The 23464-nt window shown below is 53.8% G+C and overlaps 1 protein-coding gene across 2 annotated transcripts; it reads left to right on the forward strand.

The window, feature by feature from the left end:
• Window positions 1-404: 404 nt before the first annotated feature.
• LOC133353207 (phosphatidate phosphatase LPIN1-like) lies at window positions 405-23180 on the forward strand. 2 transcript variants are annotated; one of them, XM_061569270.1, is made up of 22 exons: window positions 405-732; window positions 3198-3416; window positions 4416-4511; window positions 5989-6135; window positions 7150-7367; window positions 7955-8053; window positions 8513-8633; window positions 9017-9473; window positions 11012-11167; window positions 11295-11394; window positions 11653-11855; window positions 12726-12819; window positions 12961-13030; window positions 13706-13798; window positions 14427-14503; window positions 15118-15256; window positions 15849-15997; window positions 17027-17113; window positions 17338-17490; window positions 18001-18115; window positions 18551-18654; window positions 19402-23180. In XM_061569270.1, exons 2-22 carry the CDS (start codon window positions 3225-3227, stop codon window positions 19559-19561), a joined length of 3030 nt encoding a protein of 1009 aa, XP_061425254.1. In that variant the 5' UTR covers window positions 405-732; window positions 3198-3224; the 3' UTR covers window positions 19562-23180. The 2 variants fall into 2 exon arrangements, with proteins under 2 accessions (XP_061425254.1, XP_061425253.1); XM_061569269.1 differs by having other exon boundaries at window positions 406-732; window positions 11009-11167.
• The last annotated feature ends 284 nt before the right edge of the window (window positions 23181-23464 follow it).

Genomic DNA, 23464 nt, shown 5'->3' on the forward strand with positions numbered 1-23464 from the left:
TAAACTTGGTGGTGGGGGAGACCGCCGAGGGGGTGGGGGGGAGGGGGCCGAGAGGGTGGGAGGGGGTCGAGAGGGTGGGAGGGGGCCGAGAGGGTGGGGGGGAGGGGGCCGAGAGGGTGGGGGGGAGGGGGCCGAGAGGGTGGGGGGGAGGGGGCCGAGAGGGTGGGGGGGAGGGGGCCGAGAGAGTGGGGGGGAGGGGGCCGAGAGGGTGGGGGGGGTGCCGAGAGGGTGGGAGGGTGCCGAGAGGGTGGGGGGGGCGCGAGAGGGTGGGGGGGCGCGAGAGGGTGGGGGGGGGGCGCGAGAGGGTGGGGGGGGGGCGCGAGAGGGTGGGGGGGAGGGGGCCGAGAGGGGGGGGGGCGCAAGAGGAGTTGGGAGGGCCGATAGGGGAGGGGCGAGAGGGGGGGGTCAGAACTTCCGGTGGGTGACGTCATCAGGCTCAATGCGAAAAATCTCACTGCCCGAGTTTCCCCCGCCGCCGCCGCTTGCCGTGACTTTCTAAACTCGCCTCTCGTGCCACGAACAAACCACCAGACACGCAACAACGAAACCGACGATGCTCTCCACTTCGATGTTCGAAGCCTCTCCTTGCCCTCCTCTCGACGTGACACGTGAACGCACGCGTCACACGAACCCCCTTGGAGCAGCGGGGGCGTGGACGTTGTAGGACCCGGCCCGCCAGTTGTTGATCGCCCTTCAGTCGCACGGCGGCGGCGGCCCTCGAGTTCGCGAACGGTGACCAACACCCACACCACACCGCCACCCTCACCACACCGCCCCCCCACCACCCTCACCACCACCCCCACCACATTACCACCACCACCCCCCCCACACCACCACCCTCACCCCCACCACAACACCACCCCCACCACCAACACACCGCCCCACCACCCCCACAACACCACCACCCACACCACCCTCACCACCACCACCCCCCCCCCCCACCACACCACCACCAACACACCGCCCCACCACCCCCACCACATCACCCCCACACCACCACCCTCACCATCACCCCCACCATCACCCCCACACCACCACCCTCACCACCACGCCCCACCACCCCCACCACAACACCACCACCACCCTCACCACCCCCACACCACCACCACCCCCCCCCCCCCACACCACCACCACCCTCATCACCGCCACATTTTCTTGACGATCCACATGCGACGTTGAGGTACGTGCTACCGAACGCAAGAGGGATGCTCGCTCTCTGCCCTATTCCAAGTGCCATTGAAACGCGTGGAGGCCTCGTGTCGTTGTTGTGGTTTTGCCTGCAGACTTGCTCATTACATTCCGCCGGGCCCAGTTCAAGACGTGCTGCGTGGTTTGTGTGTTAAGCGTGTCACGCGTACGTATGTTTGGATATATAGCACATTGTTGTGTGTAACAGCGTAGGCTTTCACGACCGATATTCATGATAAAGGTTTTTGGGTTATGTGTGTGTCTGTGTCTTATACACACAGCCTGGCACACTGTGGGCTGCACACAATGTCGTGTGTTGACAAGTTTGGAATGCGCCAGATCTCGTTTGAACTCGCAAGCTAAGCGGGACATGAGCCTGGACAGTGCTCACGTGTGCTTGGATCGATGAGGGGGTGTCACGGTGGCTATGAAATGTTAACTACCTCGCCTGGTGTGCAGGAGGTCGTGGGTTCGATCCCGGCTCTGACGCCTGCTGCTGTATATTTGGAGTTTGTGTGTGTCTCTCATCACCATCACGGTGGCTAGGAGATGTTAACTACCTCGCCTGGTGTGCAGGAGGTCGTGGGTTCGATCCCGACCCCTGACGCCTGCTGCTGTATATTTGGAGTTTGTGTGTGTCTCTCATCATCACTGTGGCTATGAGACGTTAACTACCTCGCCTAGTGTGCAGGAGGTCGTGGGTTCGATCCCGACCCACGACGCCTGCTGCTGTATATTTGGAGTTTGTGTGTGTGTCTCTCTCATCATCATCACGGTGGCTATGAGATGTTAACTACCTCGCCTAGTGTGCAGGAGGTCGTGGGTTCGATCCCGACCCCTGACGCCTGCTGCTGTATATTTGGAGTTTGTGTGTGTGTCTCTCTCATCATCATCACGGTGGCTATGAGATGTTAACTACCTCGCCTGCTGCAGCTGCTGCTGTATATTCGGAGTTTGCGTGTCTGTCTCTTCACTCCGTGGTCGCGTGGATTTTTCTCCGGGTCCTCCGGTTTTTGCATCCATACTTAGAAGCATGCGTTTTAGACTATTTGGCTGCTATAAATTTACACACGATGAGCCACTTTGTTGAGCAATCATTTGTGGCCAGGTCGCTTCTGAAAAGAGCCATATCGCTCGGTGGACCTTACCTGGTCAAATAATCAAAAAGTATATTTTTAGAAACACTGCTCGACTATGGAATTCCCATCTTCCCTTCAACCAAAGCTGGTACAATAGTGACAACAGCATTTCTCGATTCAACTCTCACCTATTACAACCTCGACAGTGATGTTTGTTGCTGACCGCTTCACATTTGGTTCTGTGTTGAGCAACTTGTGTTTTAAGATAATTATCGTGCAGCGGTTGGCATAGGCTGCCGCGGGGAAAGCAGAGATCACTTCATAAACATGAATTGTACCATGCTATGCTCCACACCTTCACCAACCCACAATGACCAGCGTGGTGAAGTATGGTTCAAATAGCATGTGGGAGGTGGGGGAGAGGGCTCATTTGTCGTAACATCGCATACACGTGTTAGAGTAAACAAAAGCAAAGCCTTACCGATGATGGTGTTGATGATAATGGTGTTGTTGATAGTATTTATGACATGTATTTAATTATCCAGGAAATCCACTTATCCAGGTAAGTCTTAGGAATGTCGTGCGTTGGGGTTTTAAATATGTTTTCGGCCAATTCATGATGTTTATTTCGTCGAGTGGGAGGAAACCGGAGCACTTGTAGAAAACCTACGTGTGCGAGGGGGCAACACTCTATCCCCGTACAGATGGTAACAAACTGCGATCATTTTACTCGCTGTTTTGCTTTCTCCTGGAAAGCCAGAGTATGGCATCTCCTGGACGCCTACGGAAAGGGAGTTTTACAAAATGTGTTTTGTGCGGTGATCCACCAACCTTCGCTGCCTTACACAGTGCTGGATTACAGGCGTGGTGACCATTACACTTGACACTCACTGCCCTTGCGTGCGTGTGTGTGTGTTTGTTTCCACGCAGAAATCCACCCGGCGAGGGGGAGAGAGGATGAATTACGTGGGGCAGCTGGCGGGGCAGGTGTTCGTGACGGTCAAGGAGCTTTACCGGGGCTTGAACCCAGCCACACTGAGTGGCTGCATCGATGTGATCGTGGTGCGCCAGCCAGACGGCTCGTTGCTGTGCTCGCCTTTCCACGTGCGGTTTGGCAAGCTCGGCGTGCTACGCTCCAGGGAGAAAGTGGTGCGTGTGCGTTTACAAAGTGCACCTGGCCTGGCACAGGCCCCGTGGTGACGTCACCGCCACTGAGTGACGAATGGCGGATGGTGTACGTTTACATTCATTCGTGTTTGGGGATGCTGCTGCTGCCGCCACGGCTTAATGATTCGAACGCTGGACTTGCAGTGCAGGAAACGCAACATATTCGTCAATAGCAATGCCTCAAACGGCATTGAATTTTTTCAAATAATACAAATAAGGTAATGTTCCGGTTAATGCCCTGCTTCATTGCATTTTTTTATCGTCGCCTATTATATATTTTTCCTTTCAAGGCAGCGTTATTAACGAATGTATCGAGTTTGTTAATTGTGCTTTATGCACCACTGACAATGCAGTAGCAGCAGCATCGCCAATTGATTTTCAGCACAGGAAGAGGTCACCGCTTCGGTGCTATCTCCCGAACGTGACATCTGAAACTACGGGGAAACTTTTTAAACGTCTTGAGATACAGCGCCTTCGTTATATAGCCTCGTGCTTTAAGAATAGCGTGACTCCAAAAATGCACTCGTCACAATTCGTAGTTAAAGGAGGGGATCGATACACATCAAAGTGACACCACGCACGGTGGGTCACGAGGAGTGGAGTTTGGAAAACGCTGCAGTGTTCTTGTTTTTTTCGGTAAAGTCACGTAGAAGGGAAATAATAAAATAATATAAATATAAAACAATAAAAATTCTCACGACGTTTCGACTGCAACACAAGCAATCATCATCAGGTGTGAAATCCACAGCAAGAACATTTTTCTTGTGAAATCCACAGCAAGAAAATTTTCTTGCTGTGGATTTCACACCTGATGATGATTGCTTGTGTATATTATTTTATTATTTCCCTTCTACGTGACTTTACCGAAAGAACCAAGAATATGAATCCCTGCAGTCACGAAAGCTTTAAATCAAAATTGAAATGCTCCAGTGTTGCCGAGAGCTGGCCTTTGTAGATACTTTTTGCCTTTTTGCGTTTCAGGTGGACATTGAGATTAACGGGCGTCCCGTGAACTTGCACATGAAACTCGGGGACAATGGAGAGGCGTTTTTCGTCGAGGAGACTCAAATGCAAGAGGCAAGTAAACCTTTCTAAACATTAATTTTAACGCTTTCCAACTGAGGTTCAAAGGAAGCGCTGTCCATCTGTCTGTTAATACAGAGGTTGGGCAGAGGGGGGTTGTTGGGAGGCATAGTTTCGCGCGTAAATCTCATCCAACACGAGTGAAACTTTACTGTTAAATTGTGTTCACATTCGGATGTATTTTTCAGAAAATCGGCCAAATCGATCAAAACATGGAGACGCTAATCAAAGGGCCCGCCACGGCATCTCAGCTGGCAAAGCCACCGTCCTCACCCCATGTCTCGTCATGACCCATGGACATGCTGCTCCTGTGTCTTTGGCGCAAGCACTATCGCTATTATCTGTAAATACTTGGAAAACATTACGGGATCCGGCCATATGCATAGTGTCTCTTTGCCGTGTTATTTTTATTTTTATCAATGCCAGTGAGTGACAGTATACAGATGTAAACAATATTACATGCATTGGTTTTGTTATAGTATGTGGGAGCATCGGAGGCATAGTGGTAAGTGCACAGCGCTGCCAACCACCCGGCCACTTGATTTGGATTCCCAACGATGGTTGACATCAGTGGCAAGTAATATCTGACCAGTCTTGCCCACCCCTTGATCGACCTGCACCGACTAGTCTGGTGAAGTATCGTTAAATAATGCCCAAGACTGACGGTGCATGCGGAGCAGAGGGCATTGGTAGAGGGCATTGCAAATTCCAAGTTTGTAACTAGCTGCACAGTTTCCGTGCATTCAGAGGCGTGGGAATCTACGGACAAGCGGAAAGGCAGCCAAAACCAGAACCAGAGATTGGGCAAACTTCCTGTCTCTGCATTGGAATATTTGGCCAACTATTTTTATTTTTGTTTTGATATCGAGTGGGAAATGAGAGGACACGCTTTTGAGCTTTTCTAAACATTGCCCAAAGATAAACATTGTCTGAACATGAACAAAATATTAACCATGGAGGAGAGATGGACTAATCAATCTTTTGCCCATACAGTGTTATTAAATCATATATTCATGTATTAGTGGGCTAGGCAGAAGAGGGCACTGCAGCAAAGCTAGATTGTTGTACTGTACGTATATGCTCCCACATCTCTGCTTCCCACCTTCACCAACCCGCCACTGACCAGCGTGGGGAAGTATGGTCAAATAACCCCCACGACCCACGAGGCACGGGGATACCCTTAAATAACGGTTTGTCCTCACGTCATTGCCCGTTGCCATTGTACTTGTTGTTTTCACTTGGGTTGGTTATTCTTATCTATTCGTACATTTTGGTTTGTGCTCGTGTTTTGGGTTGCTCACACGACGTGGCTGGCTGTTCTCAAGTTTGTTATCCAACGCTCGCGTGTCGGGTCATCGCGGTTCTGGTCTTCCCGTCCTCACGTTGCGGTTTTAGTTGTTGGGCCTTGTGCAGTTTTTTTTTTCTGGCCCTCCTCGGTGAAAACCGTCCTCTGCTGTGCTTTCTCCCGCAGAACATGGTGCCAGCTCGTCTCGTCACGTCCCCGATCCCCTGTTCGGACCGGGACGAGGGTGAGGATGATTCCGACGACATGGAGATGGAGCCGATCCTGGGAGACGAGGATGATGAAGACATTGGCAAAGTCCGAGACTTGCCGGAGGTGAGTGACACGGCGACACGACTGCAATCAGCCCGAGCTGACTTACGCCACCGGAAATGTATTATTTAACATTGCTATATATATCCATGTTTGCGTAATATTTTCGATTTCTCTTGTGACGCAGTTTTTGTTGTTATTTTTGTTTGCTTCGTTGCTGCACTTTGTCCTGCTTTTGCACGTTTTGGTGACCCAGGCCACCCATGCAAGTGAGACTCATCGTGGTCACTTGAGTTCTTATCTCATGAAACAAAATAAACTTGAAACTCCGCCTCATCCAACGTACATATGAACTCTTACTATTGTGAGTCTCGCATGAGCAGAGCACAATGGAAGTTGTGACACGCTTAACAAACATCTCTTATCTCGTAGCTAGATATCGAGGCAGTGTGTCCCAGGCTGTCTGACACGGGCTTGAAGCTTTGTCAATGACAACAAGAGATTTTAAAGTGACTTCAGCTAGAGCTACGATTCCACCCCTGACATTCACTTATAGTCTTCCACGTCATCTTCGACTTTAGACTTACGTGGACTATGCGTGCACCCACGAGATAGGAGCGAATAGATTTTTGGCTCGTGTTGACAAAAGGTCATTTAAGCTTGGTGGAGTTAAAAGGAAAAACATTCGAAACGTATGTAACTATATCAAACGTAGAGTTTTTTTTCTTGGTTCTTTCGGTAAAATCACGTAGAAGGGAAATAATAAAATAATAAAAATTAAACATAATAAAATCATTCTCACGACGTTTCGGCCACAACGCAAGCGGCCGTCCTCAGGTGAAGAACAGGTCTGTCGGAAAGACAGACCTGTTCATTCAGACGCTGTCTTTCCGACAGACCTGTTCTTCACCTGAGGACGGAAATCGAAATTTAAACGTAGAGTTTGTTTACATTACAGCACGCCCAACCACCTTATTCTCCCCGGTGCTGATGTACACGCATCGCATGACGTTCACTGGCAAGGAACAACACCCGCTGTTGTGTTTGTTCCTCCCTCCACCCCTCCCCCTTCATCAGCTGCTGACCGGAGAGGCGGCGTCCTGCGCGAGCGTGCCGGTGCCGCTCCTATCGCCGCCCTCGGCTTCCAAGAAACGGCGCAAGCGGCGGCGCAAGTCGAAGATGGACACGGGCGGGGGCCGCAGGGAGTCGTCCACCACCGCCTCGCACGACGGCGACATCTTTGCGATGGAGATGAACTCGGACGAGGAGGCAGCGGCCACCTCTCCTGCGCTCAGGTCTTGCTGCGCTCGTGTGTGCGCAGTGCCTGCCATGTCGATACTGCCGCCCCACCCCCCGTCCTCCCCACGCCCCCCACCCCAGCCCCCCCACCCCCTCCACCCCCTGAATCCTTCCAACGCTTAGCGGCCGCGTGCATTTAGGCTGATGCGGTGTCGCAGAGATGCGAACACCACCCCGAAGAGCACATTTGAATAAAGTGTTGCCGGCGCGTCACCAACTTTTGTTGCCGCTTCGTGACGTTCCCCCTTTCCCCTCGGCCGGCCGTGTGATGCAGAAGGGTGCGGAAGTAGATAAATCGCAGAACAATTCAGCGGCAACGTTTGCGGTCACCCAGTTAAACCAGAAACATGAGCCAAAGCGCAGACCTTGTCCAAACCAGTTCACTGGTGAAACACAGGACTTTTTAATCTCCTGGGAAGACTCAGAGATTTCCCACGGGCAGCTTTAGCTCTTGTTTCCACTTGTAACTGTTGTTTCCGGTTGAACTTAGTGATTGCTAACGTTGCCGTTGATTTGTTCTGTGATTGCGTGTTGCTGATTTATTATGATTTTTGTACAAATGTTCTCTCACCACGCGCTGCAGAAACAACTCCTTCCAAGTGAATAGCGGCATGGAGGCTGCGTTCTTCTCAGGTGTCCCAGTTCACCCGCATTCCGACGGCGACTGGTCCCCACTGCAGAGGTAAAGATAAAGATCCCCCCTATAGCCTTAACAGACTGTTGGGGGCAATTGCTGTTAGCGAGTAACACCTATGAATTTTGACTTAGGAATAGGGCTATTGGCCAGCTTAGGGTTAGGGTGAGGGTTAGTGACAGGTGTAGAGTTAAGCGTAAGGTTGGCCTTGGGTTTACGACAGGCTTAGTGTCAGGGACAGACTAGAGTTGCATTAGGGTTAGTGACAGGCTTAGAGTTTGAGACATGGTTATTTTAGGTTTATGGACAAGGCTAGCATTATGGTGATAATGGTAGTTAATTGATAGTCTTTGATGAGTGACAGGATTCATGGCAGGAACAAAGATAAGGTTCGGTGTAATGACTGGCGTCGGTTTAGATCCAGGGCTGTGTCTCTGGATACTCAGTCTTGGCGGTCTGTCCTCCGTCACACTGTGTGATACCTACCGCACCCCCCACCCCACACAGCCCATCCTCGCTGCGCCCCATGTCACCCAAGAGCGACTCGGAGCTCGTGTCTAAGGGGTCGGAGAACGACCTCCTCCGCAACATGCAGTGGTCCTGGGGGCAGCTGCCCGAGAGAGCGCAGGTGACTTGCGGTTGTTTCTGCTTCTGCTGCTGCTTTTGTCCCAGCAGTCTCTAGAATCTACGTTGCTTAGAGGCAGCAGGGCTGGGAGACTTTGTGTGAGTGTGTGTGCGCCTGGGTGTGTGTTTATGCCTTTCGTGATGCTGGCCACCCAACCCGTTGTGTGCTGTGCCGGTCTTCATAGGTGCTCGCAGCACATGCCCTTACAGTCAGTTAAAATGTTACACGGGGGATCTTTTATGCCTTTGTGTGTACGTGAGTTTGTGTGAGCATGTGTATATGCATGCAAGGCCTTCACCCAGCAGCAGTGGATAGATCCGTGGCGGCTGCTGCTATAGCCACCGCTGCTGCTGATTATCGTTCACGCTCCGCCTGCCCGTCCGCAGCTGATGAGCTTGGACATGGAGGACGATGAACCCCTTGTGGTCGACATCATCGCCCCGCGCGACACCACCCACTTCCGCGTCATCTTCGAGCCGCCAAACTCCTCGGGCGACACCGACGACGACATCTTCGCGCCACCGCCACGTGCCGAGCCTCCCGCCTTCCATCCCTCCTCCTCGCCCGACGACGACGACCGCGAGGAGGACGACGGTGGCGGCGGCGGCGGCGGAGGCGGAGATTACGGCGGCGGCGCGATGTCGGCGGGCGAGGCGGAGGGGGACGCGTCGTGCTGGAACGTGCTGTGCTCGTCGCCGCCGCCGCAGCTCACCAGCCGGCCCACCGTGCGGCCCGAGACGCTGCTCAAGCCCAAGGCCTCGCCGCCGGGGCGGAGGGAGTGCGGCGACGGGCGTCCCCAGGAGCCGGCCACGGCACAGCCGGGCGGACGCACGGCAGAGAACGGTGCGGGCGGTGCGGGCGGGCGGGCGGGCGGTGTGGGCGGGCGGACGTGTGTGTGGGCGGACGTGTGTGTGTGCCCGCCGTGCCAAGATTGCATATGCACGCATACGGGAATATAAACTTACATCCTGTATTCATACATAGACATGTATGGCCCCCTTTAGCAATCTACTGATGATGAGTTGCTTGTGTGGGTTGGTGAAGGCGGGAAGCGCAGATGTGGGAGGACATATTATAATTTTTCTATAATGCAGGGATGTGGAACGTCCGGCCCGCGGGCCGTATAAGGCCTGCAAAATCATTTAGTCTGGCCCTGCCAAGGCAACCGCAGGCGAGACTCGAAATTCAATAAATCTAGGAGCAAACCTGGAAAAGCAGTTGCGAGTAGCAACATCATCAATACCAGCTAACAGTCACGCCTCGCCAAAGAGAAGCAGTGCCAGCCATCACATTAGGGGCGAGTTAATTAAATGTTTGAACAATATATAACGGGCAAATTTTTAAGTTGATAAATTTGTATGGCCCGCGAATGATGTTATAAATATCCAAATGGCCCTTGGCAGAAACAAGGTTCCCCACCCCTGCTATCATGGATGCTACTTTCACGGACGACTGGTATATTACGTGACTTCTACGGTAGTGAAGACACAGGCGACCCTCGCACCTACGACCTAATTGGTTCCTGGACGACGGGCGCAAGTCGAGCTGTCGTAAGTCGAACCCTCGATTCCCAGAGGCGCAACATTATACATTGGGGTTCCGTTCCTTGAAACCCATTACATAACGTAAAAATACCAAAATCTACCACGAAAATACATGAAAATAACCCTAACAAACATTTATTGTAACTGAACATGACTTTTACACACATTAAATAAAAACAAACACATTTGAAAATCCTCAAGTACTTTTCTGCATGTGCATCACATTTCCTCTTCTCAGACATAGCGAAAGGCTAAATTTGCGTTGCGAAAGAGATGCGTTCCCTCTAGATGCAGCTGCAGGCTGTCGGGCTAGACTCAACATACCCATACGGCAGAAGAGCAAACCAGCGCCAACTGGCACTGAGTCAGCGCATAACATGCGCAGACTCAGTGCCAATAGACTCGGCGTCGGTAGCAGTCATTAGGCGGTCGTAGATACGCGTTTTGGTCGTTACTGTGGGGGTCTTACTATAAGAAAGGCCATAAAAGCGGAGGGTCGCAAGTCGGCGGTTACCTGTATTGATAAAACTGATGGTTCATGTTAGCAGTGCAAGGCCAGCACCGCTGCACTCTTCATCATTTTGTGCGTCTCGATAAACTCGTAACAAACGGTGGCCTGGTGGCTCAGAGGCCAATTGAAGGTTCTCGGAGGTAGTTCTGTGACATCTGCTTCCGTGGGCCATTCTCCATCACGAAGGGTTGCACTGCTCTGCGAGAAATCTGAATCGATTTTCCGGCTCGTGACATTGAAGTAAGTTTGGGGGCTTCCGGGGGTGGAAATAATCAATTTTTTTGCATTACATTTTTTTTCATGATGCTGTTTTTGGCGATCAGAAGCTGGCTTCATGGCACTATCGGACCCAGCCGGATCGGTGGGGCCAGACGTGGCACCCGGCGAACACCCGGAATTGGCGGCGCCGCTCCAGCCCGAGTCGATGGACGCCAACGAGACCAAAGCCCTCTCCAAGGCCGAGTCGCCCGTCCGGAAAAAAGGCACGGCCCCTTCTCTCCGTTTTGTGTCAACTTCTCGTGCCCCCCCCCCCCCCCGACATTTGTTGAGCGTGCTTGGAATGCCGTGATCGTGTTTGTGACCGTGTTTTGCTCGTTTGTGTTTGAAAAGAGGTGGGAAAACGCAGCCAATACCTGGGGCAGAGCGATATTTACCTGGATGAGCTGTCGAGATTGGATCCAGTGGAAGCTGCCATGTACTTTCCCAAGAGGTAAACTGACTTCGTCATATCGTAATCATTATCTTTCCCTTCATGTTGCTAAGTGTTATTATCATCATCATTATCATCTTCACTGTCATCTTAAGTTTTCATCACCATTATCTTATCAGTCATCCTCGCCGCCACCACCCATCGTCATCCTATTCATTGTAAAGATCAATGTCGTCATTGTCATCATCTTATCGCTATCATCATCTTACTCATCACAATTATCACCTCCCTCCCCGTGTCCGTCGTTCCGACCACCAGCGAGGGAGAGCCGTGCCCCCCAGGTCGACCTGGCGAGGTGGCCGCCGTGCCGGCCCGCTCGCCCTCCCACTCGCCGCAGTCGGTGGGCAGCGGTGCAGCCGACAGCGGCACGGAGTGCCTGTCGGACTCGGCCCAGGGAGACGCCTCCACAGTCGCCCTGTCGCTGTGCGGGGGTCTCGCCGAGTCCTGCAACATCTCGCAGGGTGAGGCACGTGACGGACACACGGCTGGTGGTGGTGCTGGTGGTGCTGGTGGTGCTGGTGGTGGCGGTGCTGGTGGTGATCAAGGTGTTACTGATGGTGGCGTTGCTGACGATGATGGTGGTGCTGGCAGTGGTGCGAGTCATGGCAGAGGCAGTTTCGGTCGGGGCGTTGGTGCTTGTGGTCATGGTGGTGCTGGCAGTGCCGGTGGTGCTAGTGCTATTGGTACTGGTGGTGCTGGTGGTGGTGATCAAGGTGTTGCTGGTGGTGGCGTTGGTGGTGATGGTGGTGCTGATGGTGCTGTGAGTCGTGGCAGAGGTAGTGGCAGTAGTGGCGGTGGTGCTGGTCGTGGTGTGTGGCCGACATAGCGCATTGTGCTATGACCCCAGCAACAAGAATTAGATTCCCACTCACTGTCAACATAGGTGACATATGAACCAGTCCTGACCTTCGGTCTTATAAACATCTTCACTGGGGAAACAAAGACGGCCGGCGTGGTGCTCGCCACCCACCCCCTCGTACTGTACCGGCCTTCATAGGTGCTCGCTAGCAGCACTTGCTCCAAGAGCCTGTGTAGGTTATACGGGAGCTCTTAGGTGCGTGGCGCATGGCACTTCGTAGTGGCCGAGCTGTACATAGCATCTAAATGCGACCGCGTCTCAAGATCCTGTGTTCACACAGTGGATGTTATGCGTGGGAGATACAAAGCCAAGTCGGTCATCGGCAGAGGCGAAAAGGCCTTGAGGCTGGACTTGAATGGGGGCAGGCGTTTGACAGCGAGGATGTTTGTTGGACCTAAAGTGACCGGGTGAAGATTCGCCGTTGAAGTTGTGTGGGGCGGGGTGTCGTGGTACCCGTGCGCCTCCCTTGCAGAGAAGTTCGAGGCTCACAGGGTCTCCTTCCAGCAGTTCCTCGAGAACCCGGCTCTCATCGACGACCTCAACCTCGTGGTGCTCATTGGAAACAAGTAGGCCGAGCACGGCGTTTTATTTCGCAAGCGTCCCGTGTTTTACAATCCACCGTCGTACAAGGTGGCACACCAGTGGCGTGCGCCTGTGTTTCTACGAGCCCCAGCCTGTGCGTAACGGATGTGTCCCCGTGTCTGTAGGTATTACAACTGGGCAGTGGCTGCACCGATGCTCTTGTCCATGCAGGCGTTCCACAAGCCCCTGCCAAAGGTACCAGGCCTCAAGAGGCGGTAGGCGTTGCGTCGCTGGGTTTCCATGATCGGTGAACACGGGCACGCGTGGAGAACCCTAGAAATTTCAGTTATTTAACGATTACGCTAGATTACCCTCTAAAGCCTTGCCGAGTCTCATGACTCACTTTTCAGGAGGGTCCTGCTCAGTTATTTTTGGGTTAACAGCTTGGGAGGTTCGGAATAGAACACAGCCAGAGAAGGGTGGGAGACGTGGGTGCAGGATGCAGGAGGATCGGGTAAAAACAACAACAAAAACTTGTGGATTATAATGTATTTGAATCTGGGGCCCTGCGAAAATTAGGACATTTGAAGAACGTTAGAAAATCATGACCCTCGGTGAATTGACAATCGACGAAAGTTAACTTTTTTCTTCGTAAGCATCAAGCACCAAGTGTGTCCTCAGGCAGTCGAACGCATCGACGTAAACCGATTTGTACATGGACATCCCTTTCGCAAATCCACTGCTGGATGAGGGCCTCTCCACTCCGTGCGGCTCGTGGGGTTTACTTGACCGTACTTGACCACGCCGGTCAGTCGGCACGACTTCCGGAGCCTAATAACGACGCGGCAGCAGGTTCCGCCGCGCTGGCGCCGTGGCCGACTTCAACCGATGTGACGGCGCGGGTGGTTTGGCGCTGTCGTTTGCCTGCAGCTGGCGGTGGAGGCCCTGATGAAGGAGAAGATGCCCAAGAAGAGCAACCGGTGGTGGTTCTCGTGGCGTCGCAGAGACAACTCGGCCAAGGCGGTGAGGCCGCACGCGCTCACGCCCCGACCCTCCACGGCACAGTCGGCTCGTTTAGAAGCCGTCGGTTTGATGTTGATGAGATTATAAAAAAAGACGGCCGGCTTATCGGTGGTGTGATCACGCCCCCCCCAGTCAAATCGTAACCGTAACGACGATAAATGACGATGACACCTTCGTCAAATTGTTTTTTTTTATTTCACCAGGTAAGGGCCCACTGACCTATGTAGTAGCTCTTTTTCGGAAGTGACTCGGCTATCACAAATGAGATCTCAACGAAGTCGCTTGTCACGTGGACAAATGCATGTTTCTAATCCGCTTCTGGATGAATGCTTCGCCACGCCGTGTCGATCGTTGGAGTTGCACTAGACCGTACACCGTGCTGGTCAGTGTTGGTTAAATTGGGGGGCGTGGTGGTGGTGGTGGCAAGATAATAGTCGTAGCCGTGGTTGGGCATCGACCTCTGGTCTCTGGGTTTGTAGTGCGACGCGCAAATAACTACACCGCCGCTTACCCACTTAGAAAATGATTTACTACCAGTGGTGACATTTTAACGAATGAATGAAGGAATAAACAAATGTTCAATCTTTTTGACAAACCCTCGGTGCTTCCTGCCCCCCCCCCCTCGCAGGAAGGGAAGAGGGAGCAGCTGCAGCCGGATAGCGGACTGAGCGGAGAGCAGTCGGGACAGTCTGACACGGGGATCCGGTGAGGCCCTGGCCCGTCACGGAACAACGGCATCCACGCTCTCCCCGCCCCCTCGTTTCACCCCCCCCTTTAACCCCCCCTTTAACCCCCCCCTCTAACCCCCGCCCCCTCTAACCCCCCCTCTAACCCCCCCTCTAACCCCCCCTCTAACCCCCCCTCGACTAACCCCCCCTCGTCTGTCCCCCCCCCCTCTTCTGACCCCTCCCCCTCGTATAACCCGCCCCCTCGTCTAACCCCCCCCCCCCCCCGTCTAACCCTCTCATCATCTCACCCCCCCTCGTCGAACCCGCTGTTACTTCACTACCTCATCCAACCACCCCCGCCGGAGTCATCGCCTCTCATCTTGACACCCCTCGACTATGTACGGATGTATGTTGAACTTCTTTAGCACCGTACATAGCCAACGGTGCTAATCGGAGGAAGGAAAACAAACTAAACACGCAAACCAGTTCTACAGAAATCTAGATGATGATTTAAAATTGCACAGCTCCAGCGGCTTCCTAATAATATCGGAAGGCAGAGCGTTCTCGACGGCCGCAGAAGCACATCTGAAAGCGCCGCGCTGCAGTGACTCGCCGCTTCTCATCTTCTCACCTCTTCGTCCCCCACCTCAGGCTGCAGGACGACGAGTCGTCATCGTCGTCGAGTGAAGACGAGGAGCTGTGCCCGGTGCCGCGCGCCGTGCCGCTGCTGGAAAGGGAGCCTCACGTGACCGCGTTCCGCAAGTCCCTGCGCCTCTCCTCTGAGCAAATTGTACGTGGGTCCCTCCCCGCACTCCCCCCCCCCCCCCACCGTGTGTGCCCCCCCCCCCTCCCCCCCATGGTCGTTGTCACAACCGGAGCTCGATTGGCTACCTCGAGCGTCTTCCAGGTCGCCACTGTTAGGCCGCAGAAGGATGGCACCCCACCGGTAGTATCCACAGCCATAGCGAGGAGCTTTATCGGATGTGGTGTGCCAGGCTGCGGAAATTGTTTCCGGGTAGGCCGCGCGGGCAAACGTGGCAGAAATGAATGCCCTGTTGGCGGTGGTTGCCCCAAGTGTCGGCTAGCACGACAGGAGGGGTGCTGCTGTTTTACTATTGTGGGCGAATGTGGGGGCCCTTAACTGACTTGGGGGTCTGTGGGGGGGCGAGGAGTGCGGCGGGTGGGGGAGTCGGTGCCAGGATGAGGGCTGATGCGGCAGCGCAGGCGTTACGAGTAGGAGACAGTCGGTGGCTACCATGAAGAGGAGCTACATCTGGGGAGTTAGGACACGGGGCAGCTCTAACAGCAGCGAGGCAGCGATGGAACAGTGCACCGACCTCTTGACCCTAGCCCACGGCTGACCGGCCGGCCGGCGTGTGCAGGCTCAGCTGCAGCTGAAGGAAGGCCCCAACACGGTGAGCTTCAGCGTCACCACGCAGTACCAGGGCACCTGCCGCTGCGAGGGAACCATCTACCTGTGGAATTGGAACGACAAGATCATCATCTCCGACATCGACGGCACCATCACCAAGTGAGCGACGCGTGTGCATTGCCCGCCGTGGATTTTTTGATTTAAAAATAAAATGTTTTTAACATTTTCCGCCCGTAGTTATTCTGGTCGCGCTGTCGTTACGAGATGGAGTTTCCATTTGGGTGGCCCACAGCAGTGTCACCCGCCGTCTTGGGGGTGGTGACACGGCCCAGTGGTAGCGTGTTGGCCACTTGTTGCACAGGTTTACAGTTCGAATCCAGCGTTTGCCCTGGTTAATTCTCTGCGGTCGTATTAACCGTAAACATCCTACACGTTATCTGCCTCACAGTGGACGTTATGTGCCTGTGTCATGGTCCAAATTTTCCACATTTAAAATTTTACCTGCAAATTATTAACTTTTGATTAGACACATCATTCATCGCTCCTGCTGTGAATACTCCACCTTTCCGGGATTAAACAATCACGTTCGGGAATGGCCCACGGAAGCGGACAAGGCAGAGTTTACATTCCTAAGTGCCACCGTAGGGGGCAACACTTTCCCTTACAGGAGACTGTGCGCTGGTGGCAGCCGGCGTGCTTCACCACTCTCATCAGCCTGTACCTCGCGGCCCTCTTACATTTGTCTTAGGGTAAATTTCTGCAGGGAATTTCCAAAGCCCCCTCCATCTGGTGTATGAGAGAGAATGTTAAAGGCCTCGTTGTATCATTCAGTGTGCGACCGTGCTCATCCAGAACAAAGACCGTACAACGTTTCGTGACGCAATGCTCCGATCCACAAATACGAAGGAGACATCGCAGCCATTCGCTCCGCTGCTCCTAACGCGGTTGTCTGCCTTGAGCACCTGAATATGAAATTGTAGTTGTTGCTCAAAATCTACATCAGCCATACAAAATAACAAATCTCTGATGATGTCAGTTAAATCGTTTACAGTTATCGAGACCTCGTCTGCAATCGGAGAAGAGGCCTGTGCACTGGACAGGGTAGAAGGATCTTGAACGACAATCCTGCCCCTAAGTCAGGGGAACTCGAAAATGTGGTAATTTACAAGAGTTGCTTTTCTTCCGCAGGTCGGACGCGCTGGGGCAGATCCTACCGACGCTCGGCAAAGACTGGACGCAGCAGGGAATCGCCAAACTCTACCACGAAATCCACAAGTACGCGGACTGCCGCGCACACCCACACCCTCGATTCTCACACCACCGAGTTCCCAGCGCGAGCGTCACATCAGCCGACTCGCGCACCAGACCAGACGAATAATCTGTCCCCCGCCGGCAACGATTAACCGTTCATTCCGCCTAGGAACCGATATTCGGGAATGTTATTTCCCATTCCGTATCTTCGTATGCCCTCATGTTTTATGGCTCCGTCGCCTCCGCAGGAACGGGTACAAGTTCCTGTACTGCTCTGCGCGCGCGATCGGCATGGCGGGAATGACGCGCGGCTACCTCAACTGGGTGAAGGAGAAGGGCACGGAGCTGCCCCGCGGCCCGCTGCTGCTTGCGCCCAGCAGCCTGCTTCTCGCCTTCCACCGGTGAGCACTCAACCGTTCGCTCGCTCAAACTCTCGCCCGCTCGTGGGCTCGTTCTCTCGCGCGTTCATTCCAGGGGTCGTCCACCCGCTGAACAGCTCACCCACGCAGTCATCTGCTCGCCCATTTATTCACCCATTCACTTAATAGCTCACCTACCCACTTACCTGTTCACATATTCGATCAACCGCTCAGTCATATGTCTGTTCGGTAAACCGCTCGCCCACACGCTCGTCTGTTAATCCATTGAATCAACTGCCCACTCGCTCGCTCGCCTGCTCGACTGCTTACTCAATCACTCACCCATCCACTCACCTTCTCACTCGCTCGTCCGCTCGCCTACCCAATTGCCCGCTCACTCGATCATTCGCCCACCCGCTCGCCCGCTAACCTTTTCACCCACCCGTCCACTCGCCCCCTTTCCCGATGGCTCATCGACCGCTCGCACGCTCGGGGCGTCCACTCGCTCGCATATATGCACCGTGCACTCGTTGTGCCTGGCTTCCCCTGCAGAGAGGTCATCGAGAAGAAACCAGAGAAGTTCAAGATCCAGTGTCTGGCGGACATCAAGCACCTCTTCAGCCCGCACTCCGAACCGTTCTACGCCGCGTTCGGCAACAAGACCAACGTAAGTGCCCGGCTCCCGCACGGCGGTTTGCACATGACGATGGCCGAGTGACCATCGCCAGTATCGTCGGTGCCTCTCTAGCGATACGTCCTGCAAATTCAAACGACGCTCCACTGGCGATATTTGTGTGTGTATGGGGAGTGGTAGTGCAACGGTTAGCGCGCTGCACTACGAACCCGGCGACCGAGGTTCGATTCCCGCTTGTGGCCAACACCAGTGACGATTATCTGAACTGGTCATGGGGCTCCCCTAAGTCGACTCAACCTCAAATGTGTGTGGCGTTGGCCACCCATCCCCTTGTGTGCTGTGCCGGCCTTCATAGGCGCTCGCGAACAGCGCTTGCCCCAACAGTCTGTTACAGGCTATAGCAGGGGATGTTTTTCTTTGTGCTCACGCGTGTGTATGTGTGTGCGCGTGTGTTTCTGCACGACGCAGGACGTGTTCGCGTACAAGCAGGTGGGTGTTCCAGAGAACCACATCTTCACCGTCAACCCAAAGGGGGAGCTCATCCAGGAGCACAGCAAGGGCCACAAATCCTCGTGAGTTGGTGACGGGGGGGGGGGGGGCACGGTGATGTTGATAGGGGCGACTCGATTCAAACGTCAGTAATTTTTAGTTTTTTCACATCTAGAGTCGGTGCATTGCTTCTGCTAAGGCCGTTTAGTTGTTGCAAAGCCGACATTCATCAACCAAGGTGGACAGGAGGTCGTGGGTTTGAGCCCCACCCTGACACCTGTATATTTAGAGTTTGCATGCCTTTCCCCATGGTCACGTAGATTTTTTTCCGGGTCCTCCAGTTTTTCCCCTCCACATTTAGAATCAACGTCAGGTTGCTATACATTTCCACACGACGATAAGCCACTTCGCTGAGCCATCATTTGCGACCGCCAGAGCCATATAGCTCCGTGGGCTTCACCTGGAAAATAAAAATAGTTTTTGTCGCGTGCGCGTGTGTGCGTGCGTGCGTTGCAGGTACAATGGGGAGCGGTAGTGTAGCGGTTAGCGCGCTGCGCTATGAACCTGGCGAACCGGGTTCAATTCCCACGGCTAACACTAGTGACGATTATCTGAACCGGTCCTGGGCCTCCCCTAGGTCGACTCAGCCTTAAATGAGTACCCGTTGCGGTGTGTAAACATCGCCACTGGGGAAACAAAGGCGGTCGGGCGTGATGCTGGCCACCCACCCCCTCGTTCGTGTACCGTTCCGGCCTTCATAGGTGCTCGCTAACAGCACTTGCCCCTACAGTCGGTTAAGGCTACACGGGGGATCTTTATCTTTCTTGCAGGTACACCCGCCTGGGCGAGCTGGTGGAGCACGTGTTCCCGCTCCGCCACCGCGAGTCCACCGCCGCTTTCCCGTGCGCCGAGCGCTACAGCGACTTCACCTTCTGGCGGGAGCCCATTCACGATTGCCTCCCGGAGTGCCCACCGCCCGAGGAACCGTGACGGCGGAACCCCAAAAACACCCCACCCCCTCCACCCCCCTCCCAACCATGCGTGTACGTGAGCGGTGGGGGGGGGGGGGGGCAGCGCCGGCTTGTGATGCCGCCAGCGAACTCTCGAGTCCGATTCGCCAGCGGCTAAGAGCGGTGGCGAGCGATATCCGGACAGGTGTTCCCCCTCCCCCACGACCCCGGCCCTCCCCTAGGTCAACTCCGCCTTAAAAATAAGCACCTGCTGCATTGTTGAAAAACATCGGCAATGGGGAAAGGAAGGCGGCCGGGCCATGGTGCTGGCTACACCGCCCCTTCCTGCGCCGTTCTGGCCTTAACAGGTGCTCGCTAACTGGTAAAGGCTAGGCGGGGGGCGGGGGTGGGGGACCTTTTGTCAGTCCGCTGCAGGGCCTCCCCCCACGCTCGCCCGGTAACAACAGTAATTGAGCAATACAGGTAACAGCAAAGCACAGGGTAACATGGTAACAGCCAACAGACGCAAGCAATGAGAACTCAATCGAGTCGAGCGCGTCGCCGCTTGTTGTCGTTGCGGAGGTTTGCGGTTCGAATCGAGCGGACCGCCCTGGTCGACGCTGCCGCGGTGTGCATTACCCATATAAATACTCTCGCACGCGCACGCCAGCTCCACCGCGGACATTGCAAAGATCCCGGGACGTTAGCGAGGGTAGGGCCTTCGTGTGCCCGCTTGAGGGTCCGAATTTGGCAATATTTTTTTATTACTTTCAAAGTTACCGAATTGTGTAAAACCACATTGCAACGTCGCCCGCTACTGGCCGACTATACTCGCGTGTGAGAGGTAGCGCTACCCTCATCGCCTTGCGCTATTAGAATGGTGAGAACAACTTTCCATGACTAATCGTTAATGTACAGTGCAAACAATACGAATGAGTCCAAGAAAATTTGACTTAAAATCGTGACCCTGAATCCTAATAATTTAGCAAACGGGAGGGGGGGGGGGAAAGGGAGGTGAATCGATGCTCACAAGGGGTGGAACAATTCGTCGGACGCGTCGATTCGTCGCGATGAATCCTTGGGTTTCGGGGTCACGGTTGAAGAGTCGATTCTTCGGTGGCACCCATGGTGGCTGGACGGTGTCCTGTGAAATAATTACAACAAATGCGAATTGAAAAAAAAAACATCCTTTCGTAAGAACGCACGTGATGACGATTCAGTGCGGGCACCGCGAGTTTCAGAATCGACATTTATCGATGTTAACTTTGGCCTACGGCTAACTGCACCCACGTCGGAAATGACACACTAAGACGGGGGGTGGGGAGGGAGGGGTCGGCAATGAAAATACTGTAACTAAAAAAGAGGCAAAAAAGGAGTCGAATTCGGTACAATTTCAAGAGCTGCTATGCACTTGAATTACGAGACGGTGAGTCCTCTTTGAATAACGGTGTCACGAAGCAGGTTCTTGAAAAGAGCCGTAGGTTGCCGACCGCCTGCACTAAGGTCATCGGCACATCGCAGGGGCAGCAGCAGCAGCTTTGTGATGCAGTCACTACTGACCCTCGACCTCACTGGAAAATGTTGGCACGTATGTGCCCACGTGTGCAATGTAGGAGCTTTGTTTAGCTTTTAGTTTTAACGACTTTCGGAACGGGTCGCCGTTAAAGGCCGAGGCCGTTGCGGTTCGATCGAAATCGGCGCGTCAAGATTTTCTCGTGCAGCTTGCCCTGCAGTGCCTCATCTTTCTCAAGAGAGCGTGCGTTGTTTCGGACCAAATGCGAGACGCGAGAGGGGGGGGGGGGACAGTTTGAGCACACGTATGTTTGTCATAAAGGGGACGCTGGATGTAACGCTGCCGCTGCGTCGGGATGTTACTTTGCGTTGGCATCGAGGGCGTCGTAGGATTTCTTCCACTCATTGCCGTTTGTTAGTTTTTGTTTTTTTAATATATATGTAAAACTTTCTTTTGTTGGAGAGCGTCGTTCATCGGCCAAATGAGACGTCACGGTCGGTGACCTGCCGTTATATTTCAGTTGATGCATCGCCTTGTTTGTGTTGCCTCTTCTTCCATGCCGAAATACATGATACCACATTTCGTCATTTTCTGCGTGCGCCTGCGTGTGCGCCTGCGTGTGCGCCTGCGTGTGCGTGCGGCGGTGGGGAGTGGTGGTGGAGCGGTGAGCGTGTGGCACTACGAACCCGCAACCAGTGTTCGGTTCCCGCTCACGCCCAACACCGGTGATGATTATTGGAACCGGTCCTGGGCCTCCCCTAGATTGACTCGGCCTCAAATGTGTACCTGGTGCGATGTGTAAACATTGCCACCAAGGAGACAAAGGCGGCCGGGCATTGTGCTGGCCACCCACCCCCTCGTGTGTCGTGTCAACTTCATAGGTGCTCGTTAACAGCACTTGTTCCAACAGTCTGTTAAGGCTATATGGGGGAATTTGTGTATTTATCTTTCTACGTGTGTGAACCGTCTAATTATCAGTATGCAATTAACCACTGACTCGTCTAACAATGGTTACCCCAAACCTGTGCCACGGTGCCAATGACGTTCTACAAATCCCGTCACAGACAACAACACAAGATCCTCCATTCGCCACTAAGTGGCGGTGACGTCACCACAGCGCTTGTGCCAGGCTACGTGCACGTTGAGGCCACGTGAAGTGTCGAACGCTCGCTGGCAGGAGGTCACGGGGCAGGCCCAGGTGCCACAGGTCGACTGACTGAGATGACTGGCTGATGCGCCACCTGTGCCCCCTACTGTGCCAATTTGCTGTGCTTTAGCCACCCGGTGCTCGGCTCGTTGTTGTGAGTGTCGTTCCTCCACCCTCGGTTGTTGGAGGACGACTGCCTCCAACTGCCCAGTAGCGTCCTTCACGAGCCTCCTCAACAGAGGCCGATCACAACAACCGCCATTCACCCCTAAGTGGCGGTGACGTCACCACGATGCTTGTGCCAGGCTACGTGCACCTTGAGGCCACGTGAAGTGTCGAACGCCCGCTCGCAGGGTCACGGGGCAGACCCAGATGCCACAGGTCGACTGACCGAGACGACTGGCTGATGCACCACCTGTGCCCCCTACTGTGCCAACTTGCTAACAACACAACTGACGCACCTTTTATTTTTAAACACGGGAGAAAAGAGCGTATTAGTGCGGAGAATACGACTACTCTTCCTCTTTCAATTATTCCTGAGCCACAAGTGTGGCATCTGACATCGTTGTTTTCTCGGGCCTGATCTGGTCCTTTCTCGATTGAATAACATCTGTCTAACCTAAATACACTGCGCTTAAGCTCTGCAATAAGACCTTACACTGGACCTAAATATGTCTTCATATATACACGCAAATGTACATACATAGAACTTTAAATGTGTAACGTACAAACAAAAAAGCCTTCGTGACGACGTGCGTTTGACCTTTGTATTCCTAAATACGTGGATGGTTTGACTCTGTTGTGGTGCGGACTTTCTTATCCACCTTTTACCCGTCAACTTCTGAGGTCACATGGTAGCGTTCACTTGCGCGTTTCATCGCAGCGATGGTCATCAAGTCCTTGCTTGTGTCGCGTTGTGTGCGAGTGTGCACGCTCCCCAGGTGTCTGCTACCCGACGCCACATCGCTAACGGTTAAATAAATCTCCGTGCTCAAGACAGCGGAGCTCTTCCCTGTGTTTATCCGAGTGTGTGCCGCGTGCGGTTGTGGGGAGCGGGTCGCGTTGCGGTCAGCGTGCTGCGCTACGAACCCGTTGGCCGCGTCATCATCCTTCCAACGAGTGTCACGTGGTAATCGCGATTTGATCATTCTCACCGATGGGATGAACCAATTTCAAGAGTTAATGTTCATAAACCACGAGGCCATCGTATCGCTAACACCCGAGAACCCCGCTGTAAACCACAGCGGGTGGAGGACACTCGGATTCGAACCGAGGATTTTTTT

This window comes from Lethenteron reissneri, chromosome 43, assembly GCF_015708825.2.
Source record: "Lethenteron reissneri isolate LAM-NWPU_2019-01 chromosome 43, ASM1570882v1, whole genome shotgun sequence".
Taxonomy (NCBI): domain Eukaryota; kingdom Metazoa; phylum Chordata; class Hyperoartia; order Petromyzontiformes; family Petromyzontidae; genus Lethenteron; species Lethenteron reissneri.